At 41.3% G+C, this 12,399-nt stretch overlaps 1 protein-coding gene across 7 annotated transcripts in view; it reads left to right on the top strand.

Moving 5' to 3' along the window:
- PRKCQ (protein kinase C theta) overlaps positions 1-12,399 on the top strand; it is a 176,246-nt gene that overhangs the window by 74,689 nt on the left and 89,158 nt on the right. For all 7 annotated transcript variants that reach the window (XM_047740717.1, XM_047740719.1, XM_047740718.1 and 4 more), the window contains 3 exons: positions 1,093-1,222; positions 4,549-4,658; positions 5,340-5,457. In XM_047740717.1, coding sequence (XP_047596673.1) covers positions 1,093-1,222; positions 4,549-4,658; positions 5,340-5,457 — 358 coding nt within the window. The remainder of the gene's footprint in view (positions 1-1,092; positions 1,223-4,548; positions 4,659-5,339; positions 5,458-12,399) is intronic.

Genomic DNA, 12,399 nt, shown 5'->3' with positions numbered 1-12,399 from the left:
ATCCTCGGTGGAAATATTAGATATATCACTGTTAATGAAAAAGCTTAAGGCTTCGTGGCTGTGCACATTCCCAAGGAAATTGTTTAATTAAAAACTTCTGAGGAGATTATAAGTCTTAAGTAAAACTTTCTATATTACACAAGAATATTGGTATTCTCACCAGGAATCAGACCTCATGGTTCTGTTATTGCTGTTGTACATGTGATATGTTTGGCTAAAGGAGAGAATTTCAATTCTGGAAAACAAAACAACACAAAAAATCCTGTAATATATCAGCTACCAGCACCTCTCTCTCATCTCCCCTCTTCCCATCTCCTAACTCATCACCTTGACTTTGAGAGAGGAAAGGGTCATGATGGAAAGAGGATAGGCTAATTCTGACTTCAGGCCTGTAGATGTCCCAGCTCACAGCTGTGGGACCTAAACAAGTATCTTGTCCTCTCTGTGCCTACGTTCCTCATTTATCAACTTGAGGACTCTAATAAAGTCTCCTGCAAGGGGGTATTTGCAATATCACCTGTGTAAAAGATAATACGTGTGACATACTTATCCATAGCACTGGCAGGACCTGGCACCTGCTGCTCACCCCCTCCAGTCCATGTGTAATAGCTACGAAATTCTCCATACTTAGGCTTTTATAGTAATAAACCTGAATCAGGGTTTCCCCTAGAGGAGGCCTTATATAACATCTTCCAAAGGTTAGAGTCCTAGTTCTGAGTTGAAAAGGAAAAGGCAATATGTATACTAAAATAGGAAGGGCAGTGCAGTGTTCACCCAGATCCCATTTAGATAAATAATCCCAGTCCCACCTTCCTGAGGATATTAGCCTACCCGTGAGAATGCCTCAAACCTCAGCGTATTTCTGGTTACTTGATGTTGTGTCTATTGCACACAGTCCCCTTGCCCGGGGGAGCTAATGGCTGGCTGCCTGCCTTCTTTGGCCATGTCTATAAGGCTTGACGAGTAAAGCTTATGGCTTAAAGCACACACCATTCCAGTGTTTTTAGTGCTCTGTTAGGCTAGAGCAGCTGCTAAGACTCCAGAGGCTGAGAACCAGGGACATGCACGTGGTCACATATTCTTTTCTTTCAGTTCCACAAGGAGAGGTTCAAAATTGACATGCCGCATAGATTTAAAGTCTACAATTACAAAAGCCCGACCTTCTGCGAGCACTGTGGGACACTGCTGTGGGGCCTGGCGAGGCAAGGACTCAAGTGCGATGGTGAGTCCAGCGGGAAATGAGCGTGGGGCCCGTACGGAACCCCAGCGGGGTGGCTTTGCAGCTTTAATGGAGAGCATGAGAAGAAGAGGGGGCACAGAGGATTGACTTCTCCGGCTAGCCTAGAGGACCCTGGGATCAGGAATGTGAAGCTCCCAGGACAGCAGGCCGCGTTCTTCTTTCCCAGCCGTCTCCAACACCAGCATCCCGGGATCCCAGAGAAGTGCGAACCTGCTCACGCTCCATGTCAAGTCTCCTGGCCTGTCACCCTTCTGTTGTACCTCGTGCCGGGAAGAGAGAAAGATGGCACTTTCCCTGGGACCTGCACTGCTGTCTCCTGGTGTTCCTGGCCTGTCCCTTCTGACCCTGGCCACTCAAGCTATACCCCCACCAATCTCCCTCACACCTTAAGATTCTCTCTATAGCCCACCGAGAAGCAAGCCCGGGACATCTGCTTGGCTGGTGGATGGTCCTGCACGTAGGCGTTCCAGCTTAGACTGGAGGGTCAATGCCCAAAGCATGCCCAGTAGGAGGTCCAGCCCAGCACAGACCATCATGTCCCCTCCTCCGATCTCTCCTTAAAGGCTGGCATTGCAGCGGGGCCTGACTGAGCTTCTTAGACCTGCCCTGAAGAAAGCAAAAAGCATGTTCTTGCTCTAAAAGTTCAAATTTCTAAGGCTTTGGAAACTGAGATCTGTTACACCAGGATTATGCAGTAGGGAGGGAAACTCCAGTAGGGCACTTGTGCCTTCTGCGCTGGGAGGGAGGGTGGGGCAGGGCTAGACATTCAGAAAGGAGGGGCATCTGGTTGCAGCAGAGGTCTTTCTATTTCAAATTCTTAAATATGGAAGCCACTTTGCTTTTTCTTGGCCTTCCCATTTTGTTTTATGCCGCTGGCTTCATCTTTTAAATTCTTATCTTTTAAGTGATAAAGGTGAGGGTCGCCTTCAACAGCCTTCTCTTCCTCATGCCCGCTGTGCTCATGTGTCTGCTGAAGTCTGGAGTGGTATCTTGTAGAGATGGGGAGGGTTAGGTTTTCACATGCGGTGAAAATTCACCTTAATCATCCCTTAGGAACACCACTGTGCACCTTGCTCTCTACACCAGTTCAAGAGCACACAGGGGGCCCTGGTACTCTGTGGACTATCCTTCTCTTTAGGCGTTCACAGGCAAGAGTAATTTCAAAATTGAACGAGCAGACATGAGCAATCAGATCCCCTCTGCGGGTTCCCCGGGTCCTCTGACGGTCTCCCTCACAGGGCAAGTTCCTTTTCCCTGGAGCCTGAGCACCCCACCTGCCCAGTAGTGCCAACACCCTGACTGATGCCTCTGAACTCAGAACGTCCATGAGGGTTCTTGCCATTGTTTCATGACCCACACACCTGCTCTGTTCCATCCCCCCCTAACATTCTTTCTCCCCCATCCCTTTTCTTTCTCTCTCTCCCCTCTCCTCCTACAGGCCAGGCAGCCCCTCTCCTCTCCCCCTCCTCTCCCCTCCCCTTACCTCCCCTCCCTGTCCTCCCCAACACCCTCTGCTCTCGAGGCTGACACCTGCAGACATCACTGTGTCCTTGCCCCCCATGCCCTTGACATTACCTCCCCTTCCAGTCTACTCTTTGGGCTCTGTTCCTCTGCCTTGGCCCTGTTTTTCTGTCTTGTTCTCTTCTAAGCCACCTTCCTAAATAAGGCCTCCCTTCATCTTCACTCTATCCTTTTCTCTCTCCACTTTAATTCCCATGAAAATCACCATCCAAAGGGACTGTTTGCACTCAAAGAGATCAAGTTATCACCTAATAGGTCAGTAACAGAGACATGTGACATTATCAGAGTGGGAATGGGGCCTGCCTTCATGGGAGTGTGCCTGAGAAAAGCTTAGGTCCAGCTACCATGTTTCAAAAACAAAGTGAAACTCTCCAACCCCCCCACGCGCAGCCCTTGTTCGCTGCCTCCCTTTGGCGTGTGGTAAAGAGTAAGGAAATGCAGCAAGGGCTGCTCAGTGTGCAGCCTGCCTCAAGTCCAGTAGGAGTCCTGCTAAATTCAGAAGGGCAGAGCGCCCTCAGCAGCAGCACTGTTACTGTATTACAGAGTTTAGATATACATAGAAGATTTCACTTAGAACGGATTTTGGTTATATCAATGCATATAGGCTGGGACAAGTACTAGTCTATACTTACACAGAAAATGCTAGTTTATTTTTATTAGGAACTATCTGAGAAGAGTAAGCTAGTTAAAACTAAAGGCTGAAGCCTGCTAAAGTTTCACTTAAGTATTTTAAAACATATCTCATTGGAATAAATAATGAAGATGAAGTAGAAGTGTTTGTTGAGTACTTATTTAGTGCCAATCACTGTGCTAAGTTCTTTGCACACAAATGGGCTAATAGGTGAGGGTAAAAGTGCATTATTTTATAGCCTGTCCTGCCTACTGCCTTATAAAAACCCCTATTGATAGACCCTGATAGAATGAAATAGGACTTGAGAATAGAATTCTAACAGCCAGAGTTTGGAAATCTTAATTTTTTTTTATTGTAATGGCAATATTTCATAAGCAGAATCTTGGTATTCTAAACTAACAACGTGAAGTTGTGGTTGACTTTATACAGATGGACAGGTGCACACACATCCCAGTGCAAGATAGCTCATGGCATCACAGTGAGTGGAGGGTGGACCTTTCTTGTGCTGTTTTCGGGACTAATGAATCAGAATATTCCCCCAGGATCATAGGTCTGTATAAATCATTTGGTTGAACTAGCCCAACTCTGTGATAGGATGAAGATGAGGTCTCCAGGCCACTTTCTGTCCTCCCCCGCTTGTCCTTAAGCTCAGACCACCCCCGTCCTTTCCATTTCAGTTCTGCAGGCTGGGCTTCAGCTTAGAGGGAGAGAAGCTCCTTGGGGTCCATGTAGGAAAGGGGTTGTTTGGGCTCCAGTCCAGAGTGGGAGTAAATCACCTTGCATCCCAACATTGCACACTTCCCCCACCCCCAGAGAGCCAGCGTCATGTTTTTCTCTCAGCAGGGGCACAGTGTAAATGCATACTCCCCTATCGGCAAGCCTCTGGTTCTGACTCAAGTGGGAGTCATTCCCCAGCATCAAATACAGGAACATCTGGTCTGTGTGGTAGTCTTGGCAAGGGGAGGTGGAAGCATAGAGGCATCATAAAAATACTGCCCTAACTAATTTATTTGTATGCAGTGTCTCCTTCTGCTGGGAGGATGGCTCTAGATATTTACCAGTTGTCCCTCAACATATGTGTACCTACAACAGTCCTGTGAAAAGTCCACTCAGTGAGTTCTGCTGCTCTCGCTCAGTGTCTCTTTCTCCTTTTCAGCATGTGGCATGAACGTCCACCACAGATGCCAGACAAAGGTGGCCAACCTTTGTGGCATAAACCAGAAGCTAATGGCTGAAGCACTGGCGATGATTGAAAGCACTCAACAGGTAGGAAAGGGATTTAGGTTGAGTTCCTGCGATTTCCACTCAGCAAGGACCAGTCCAGTCCTTTGGCCCTTGGAGCTGTGGGACAACATGGGGTCTGTCCCTGAGCCCCTGTCTTCGCCCTGACTTTCATCCTCATATACCTATTTATTTAATACATTTGAATTGCATAGTTCTTTAGAAGATCTTAAATTCTTTGTGGGATAAGCAGGAGCAGAAACAAATTCATTAAGATTATTGAGGATTCATTACCATCTTTATACCTATATCCTTGCTAGAATCATCCCTAAAATGAGCACAGAACATGGAGTCCAGGGAAACTTCTGCCTTGCCATTTACTCATGTGCACTAGCCTGTTGAATTTACCTATCCAAGAACAAAACCTCTTTAAGACTTGGTGCTGCCTATGAAAGCTATTTTTTCATCCATTGACCTTCCATTCTTATTTGTGACTGAATGATGTAGATAGCATAGGAAAAACCAGTTAGCCGCCCCCCCTCAACCCTGGCTATAGACTCCTCCAGGATATGGAATCCTAAAGGAGTGCTAAAGGAAAGAAGAATGTTGGTTTTCTAATGCATTTAGAAATGTTAAATGGCTCTCATCCCCAAGAGCAACAGGCTGAGCTGTCCCGGCTGTAGTGGATGGGTAGGTCAGTGGTCTGACTCTTTCTTTCTACTCCAGGCTCGCTGCTTAAGAGATACTGAACACATCTTCAGAGAAGGTCCAGTTGAAATTGGTCTCCCATGCTCCATAAAAGATGAAGCTAGGCTGCCGTGTGTACCAGCACCTGCGAAAAAAGGTAGCTCTCCTGACCCTCAGTGGAGTCATTGCCAGTGATTAATCTTGGTCAACCCTAACCTGAGTCCTCTGCATTTAAATTCTTTATTTACCTGGTCTGATAGATGAGAGCCTCCTACTTCTTGGAAGTGAAACCAAAATGTGCCCCATTAGGAAAGAGGGTGGGAAGTGGGGGCAGGGAAAAAATGGGATAGGTCTCTTTCCGTAGAATTTTAGAATGGTACTTCCTGTCACCGTAAAAGGTTTTGCAAAAATAAATCTACCATAAATCTCAGTGGAGGGAATGTCCCAGGAGACCATCTTATTCTACACCTTTGAGACTTTTTTGGGAAATTTAAGAATAGAAAGGGGGAAGAATAGTGGGACTTCAACATTTATCACTATGGAAGTTTACCCAGCCTACTTTCTGAAAGTAATTCATGAGAGGATATGGCTACATGAACCTGGGAACTGAATAATTTCAGCATACTTTAGAAAGTACATGTTCCCCACCCGCCCACTATCCTAAAGTATAATAATTCTGTGAAACCTTTTTTTTAACTGAAGTATAATTAATATACAGCATTGCTTAGTTTCAGGTGTACAACATATTGATTCAACAACTCTTTGTATTACTCAATGCTAATCTGTCACCATACAGTGTCACAACAATATTACTGACTATATTCCCTATGCTATACTTTTCATCTCTGTTACTTATTTATTTTGTAACTGGAATTCTATACCTCTTAATCCCCTTATTTCACCTGCTTCCCACACCCCTCTCCTTTGGCAACTACCAGTTCTCTATATTTAAGAATGTCTTGTTTTGTTTCGTTTAGATTCCACATATAAGTGAAATCATATGATAGTTGTCTTTCTCTGTCTGACTTATTTCATTCCATAATACCCTCCATATCCATTGTTGTCATAATGACAAGTGCTCATTCCTTTTATGGCTGAGAAATATTCCATTTTATTTATATATATTTATACCATATCTTCTTTATGCATTCATCTATTGATGGGCACTTAGTTTCCTTCTATACTTGGGCTATTGTACATAATGCTGCAATAAACATAGGAATGCATATATCTTTTTGAGTTAGTGTTTTCATTTTCTTTAAATACCCAGTAGTAGAATTTCCAGATCATATGGTGGTTCTATTTTTAATTTTTTGAGGAACCTCCATATTGTTTTCCACAGTGGCTACACCTATTTGCATTCCCACCACCAATGTATGCAGGTTCCTTTTTCTCTATATCCTTGCCATTGTGGTTTTGACTTGCATTTCCCTGGTTGATGATATTCAGCACCTTTTCATGTGTCTCTTGGTCGTCAGTGTGTCTTCTTTGGAAAAGTGTCCGTTCATGTCCTCTGCCCATTTTTAATAGTTTTTTTTTTTTTTTTTTTTTTTGGTGGTGAGTTATAGAAGTTCTTTATATATTTGGGATATTAACCCCTTATCAGATATATCTTTTGCAAACATCTTCTTCCATTCACTAGGTAGACTTTTTGTGTTTTTTTTTTTAAATATTTTTATCTATTTATTTGACAGAGAGAGAGAGAGATCACAAGTAGCAGAGAGGCAGGCAGAGAGAGGAGGAAGCAGGCTCACTGCTGAGCAGAGAGCCCGATGCGGGGCTCGATCCCAGAACCCTGAGATCATGACCTGAGCCGAAGGCAGAGGTTTAACCCACTGAGCCACCCAGGCACCCCACTAGGTAGCCTTTTTGTTTTGTTAATGGTTTCCTTTGCTGTGCAGAAGCTTTTTTATTTTGGTGTAGTCCCAATACCTTATTTTTGCTTTTGTTTCCCTTGCCCAGGAGACAGATCCATAAACATGTGGCTAAGACTGATGTCCAAGAGATTACTGCCTGTGTCTTCTTTTAGGAGTTTTATGGTTTTAGGTCTGACACTTAGGTTTCAATCCATTGTGAGTTTACTTTTGTGCATGGTATAAGAAAAGAATGCAGTTTTGTTCTTTTGCATGTAGCTGTTCAGTTTTCCCAGCACCATTTGTTGAAAGGACTATTTTTTAAAAAAGAAAGAAAAAACTATTTTTCCCCATGGTATGTTCTGGCTTCCTATGTCATAAATTAATTGACCATATAGGTATGTTTTTATTTCTGGACCCTCTATTCTGTTTCATTGATCTGTATGTCTGTTTTTGTGTGAGTACCAAACTGTTTTGATTATTATAGCTTTGTAATGGTTCTTGAAATCTGGGATTGTGATACCTCCAGCTTTGTTCTTCTTCCTCAAGATTGACTTGGCTATTCAAGGTCTTTTGTGATTCCATTCAAATTTTAATATTATTTGTCCTAGTTCTGTGAAAAATGCTGTTGGTATATTGATAGGGATTACACTGCATCTGTAGATTACTTTGGGTAGTGTGGACAATTTAACAATGTTAATTCTTCCAAGCCATGAGCACAGAATATCTTTCCATTTGTTCTGTCATCTTCAATTTCTTCCATCAGTGTTTTATAGTTTTTAGAGTACAGGTTTCACCTCCTTGGTTAAATTTATTCCTAAGTATTTTATTCTTTTTGATGCAATTGTAAATGGTATTGTTTTCTTCATTTCTTTTTCTATTACTCTGTTATTAGTGTATAGAAATGCAACTGATTTCTGCATATTAATTTTGCATTTTCTTGACTTTCCTTTCATTAGTTACAATAGTGTTTTGACGCAGTCTTTACAGTTTTCTAAAGATAATATGTCATTTGCAAATAGTGACAGTTTTACCTCTTCCTTATCAATTTGGATGGTATTCATCCTTTTTCTTTTCTGATGGCGACAGCTAGGACTTCCAGTACTGTGTGGAATTAAAGTGGCTTGAGTGGACATCCTTATTTGTCCTGATCTAAGAGAAGAAGATTTAGTTCTTCACCATTGGGTATGATGTTAGCTGTGGGTATGTCATGTGTGGTCTTTATTACATTGAGGTGTTCCCTCTAAACTCACTTTGTTGAGAGTTTTTTTATCATGAATGAATGTTGTTTTTTATTTTGTCAAATGCTTTTTCTGCATCTGTTGAGATGACCATGAGGTTTTTATTTTCCTCTTGTTAATGTGGTATGTCCCATTGATTGATTTGTAAATACTAAGGAATCTTGCATCCTTGGAATAAAAGCTATTTGATTGTGGTGAATGTTTTTTCTAACGTGTTGCCTAATTCAGTTTGCTGATATTTTTTGAAGATTTTTGCATCTAATCAGAGCTATTGGCCCATGGTTTTCTTTTTTTGGTATCGTATTCGCCTGGTTTTGGTATCAGGGTAATCTTGGCCTCATTGAATGAATTTAGAAGTTTTCCTCCTTGTGTATTTTTGAATAGTTTGAGAAGAATAGGTATTAAACCCTCTTTAAATGTTTGGTAGAATTTCCCCCTGGAAAGCCATCTGGTCCTGGAGTTTTGTTGGGAATTTTTAACTGCTGATTCAATTTGATTACTAGTAATCAGTCTGTTTGGATTTTGTATATCCTCAAGAGTCAGTCAAAAAGTTTATCAATTTTGTTTACCTTTTCAAAGAACCATCTCTTGGTTTCATTGATTTTTTTTATTATTTTTTAAGTCTCTGTTTATTTCTTCTCTAATCTTTATATTTCCTTCCTTCTACTATCTTTGGGCTTTGTTTTTGTTTTTCTAGCTCCGTTAGGTGTAAGGTTACGTTATTTATTTGGGATTTTTATTATTTCTTGAGATAGGCCTGTATTGCTATAAAGTTCCCTCTTAGAACTGCTTTTGCTATGGCCCCAAAGTTTTAGATTATTGTCTTTTTGTTTTTATTTGTCTCCATGAATTTCTGATTTCCTCTTTGAGTTGTTGACCCATTTGTTGTTTAGGAGTATGTCCTTCAGCTCTATGTGTTCATGTTTTTTCCAGATTATTTTCTTTTAATTGATTTCCAGTTTCATACCACTGTGTTCGAATGGAGGCTTGATCTGACTTCAGTATCCTTAAATTTATTGACTTTTGTGTGTGTGTGTGTGTGAACTAACATGTGATGTATTCTGAAGCCATTGTGGTTGGAATGGAGGCTTGATCTGACTTCAGTATCCTTAAATTTATGGACTTTTTTTGTGTGAGTGAACTAATGTGATATATTCTGGAGAATGTCCCATGTGTATTTAAGAAGAATGTGTATTCTACTGTTTTGGGCTGGGGTGTTCTGTATATATCTTGCTACATCCATCTGCTCTAATATATTGTTCAAAGCCACTGTTTCCTTATTGACCTTTTATCCATTGATAGAAGTGGTGTATTAAATTTCCCTAGTATTATTGTATTACTATCAATTTCTCCCTTTACATGTTAATATTTGCTTTATTCAATTTGGTACTGCAATGTTGGGTGCATAAATATTCATAATTTTATGTCCTCTTGTTGGATTGATTCCTTTATCATTATGTAGTGCCCTTCTTTGTCTTGATGCAGCCTTTGTCTTAAAGTCTGTTTTGTCTGATGTAAGTATTGCTACCCCAGCCTTTTTTTTTTTTTTCCTTCTGTTTGCATGGCATATGTTTTCCCAGACTTCATTTTCAGTCTGTATGTGTCTCTAGGCCTGAAGTGAGTCTCTTATAGGCAGCATATGATGGATCTTTTTTTTTTTTTAATCCATTTAGGCATGCTATGACTTTTTTTTTGGAGCATTTAGTACATTTACCTTTAAGGTAATTATTGACAGGTGTGTACTTATAGCCATTTTGTTAATTGTTTTCTAGCTGTTTTTGTAGTTTTTCTCTATTTTCTTTTTTCTTTCCTCCATTACTCTTTCATTGTGATTTGATGCCTTTCTCTAGTGTTACACTTGGATTCTTTTCTCTTTACTTTTTGTATATCTATTATAGGCTTTTGATTTGCTTTTACCATTGAGTTCATATATAACATCTTATGTGTACAGCAGTCTATATTATGTTGATGGTCACTTAAGTTCAAACACATTCTAAAAGCACTGAATTCTTACTCCTCCCCTGCCTTTATGTATAGGATGTCATATTTTATACCTTTTTATTTTGTGAATACTTTGACTCATTTTTGTAGATATAATTGATTTTACTACTTTTGTGTTCTAACCACCATACTGGCTTTATACATAATTAATCTACTACCTTTACTATATATTTGCTTTTACCAGTGAATTTTTTTCCTTTCATAATTTTCTTCTAAGTATGGCTTTTCTTTTCACTTGAAGAATTCCCCCTTAACATTTCTTATAAAGCTGGTTTAGCGGTAATGAACTCCTTTAACTTTAGTTTGTCTGGGAAACTATCTCTCCTTCTATTCTGAAGGATAGCCTTGCTGGATAGACTATTCTTGGTTGCAGACTTTCTTCTTTCAACACTTTGAATATATCATGCCACGCTCTCTGGCCTGCAAAATTTCTACTGAAATAGCCTTATGGGGTTTCCCTTGTTTGTAATTGTTTTCTTTTCTCTTACTGTTTTTAAGATCTCTCTCTTTATCATGACTTTTTGCCATTTTAATCATTATGGGTCTTATTGTGGACCTCCTTGGGTTCATCTTGTTTGGGGCTCTCTTTGCTTCCTGGGCTAAAAAGTTTATTTTCTCCCCAGAATAGGAAAGGTTTCAGCTGTTATTTCTTCAAATAAATTTTCTGTCCCCCTTTCTCTTTTTCCTCCTTCTGGAATCCCTACAATGCAGTGTTATAATTCTTAATGGTGTTGCCAAGTTCCCTAACTTATTTTTTATTTTTTCTTTTTGCTATTCAGCTTGCTTGCTTTCCATTACTCTCCCTTTCAGATTGCTCATCCCTTTCAGTAGCATTCTCTGACCTGCTCTTGATTCCCTCTAGTGTATTTTTATTTCAGTTATTATATTCTAAAGCTCTGGCTGGTTCTTATTTTATATTTTCTGTCTCCTTGATGAAGATCTCACTGAGATCATCCACTGTTTTCTCAAGTCTGGATGTATCTTTATGACTACTACTTTGAATTCTTTATCAAGAAAACTGCTTGGGGCACCTGGGTGGCTCAGTGGGTTAAAGCCTCTGCCTTCGGCTGAGGTCATGATCCCGGGGTCCTGGGATCAAGCCCCACATAGGGCTCTCTGCTCAGCAGAGAGCCTGCTTCCCTCCCTCTCTCTGCCTGCTTCTCTGCCTACTTGTGATCTTTCAAATAAATAAATAAAATCTTTAAAAAAAAAAAAAGAAAGAAAACTGCTTATCTCCTTTTCATTTTAGCTCTTTCACTGTGATTTTTGTCTTGTTCTTTCATTTGTGATCTCTCTCTGTCTCATTTTGTCTGTGTTTGTTTCTGCATATTAGGCATTCAACTACATCTCCTGGTCTTGAAAGTAATGGCCTTGATAAGAAGAGGTCCTATGGTGTCATGAAGTTCAGTTCCCTGGGTCATAAGAATTAGGAGCTCCAGAGGTGTTCGTGGCTGGACAGTGTGTACCCTATTGGGGAGGCTGAGCCATAATTTCCTTCAGCTGAGCAGGCTGCACTGACCTACTTTGCCTGCTGTGGGTGCACAGGGCAGGCTTTCTTCCCCAAACGACTGAGAGGCCTGTCTAACGCCACTGTGGGGTTGTTGGTGGATGGAGCCAACAATCAGCCTATCTAGGGTTAACCTTTCTGCCACAGCTGCAGGTTCACTGAGGGGCATTGATTCCTCCCTGCGCAACTAGGTGAGACTGAATGTTGGAACGAGGGGCGCACTAGTGTGTGAAGTTATCTCCTCTCTGCAGATGGGGATGTTACTTAGGATGGGCAGTTACTTAGAAGTGGTACTGGTCCCTACTGGGGTTTCCTGTGGTGTTGGTGGGCCAAGAGCTGCTTTAGAGGGATGCCTGCTGAAGTGGGCAGGTTGAATGGGGCAGGTCCACAGGAGATTGCTGGGGCAGGGCATGTGGTATTGTCAGGGTAGATGGCTCTCACAATCATCTGGCTATCTAGGCTTGGGAAGGGAAAGAGATTTCTCTTGGTGCCTGCCA

Source organism: Lutra lutra, chromosome 8 (genome assembly GCF_902655055.1).
Source record: "Lutra lutra chromosome 8, mLutLut1.2, whole genome shotgun sequence".
Lineage (NCBI taxonomy): Eukaryota > Metazoa > Chordata > Mammalia > Carnivora > Mustelidae > Lutra > Lutra lutra.
This window is presented reverse-complemented; position numbering and strand designations above follow the sequence as displayed.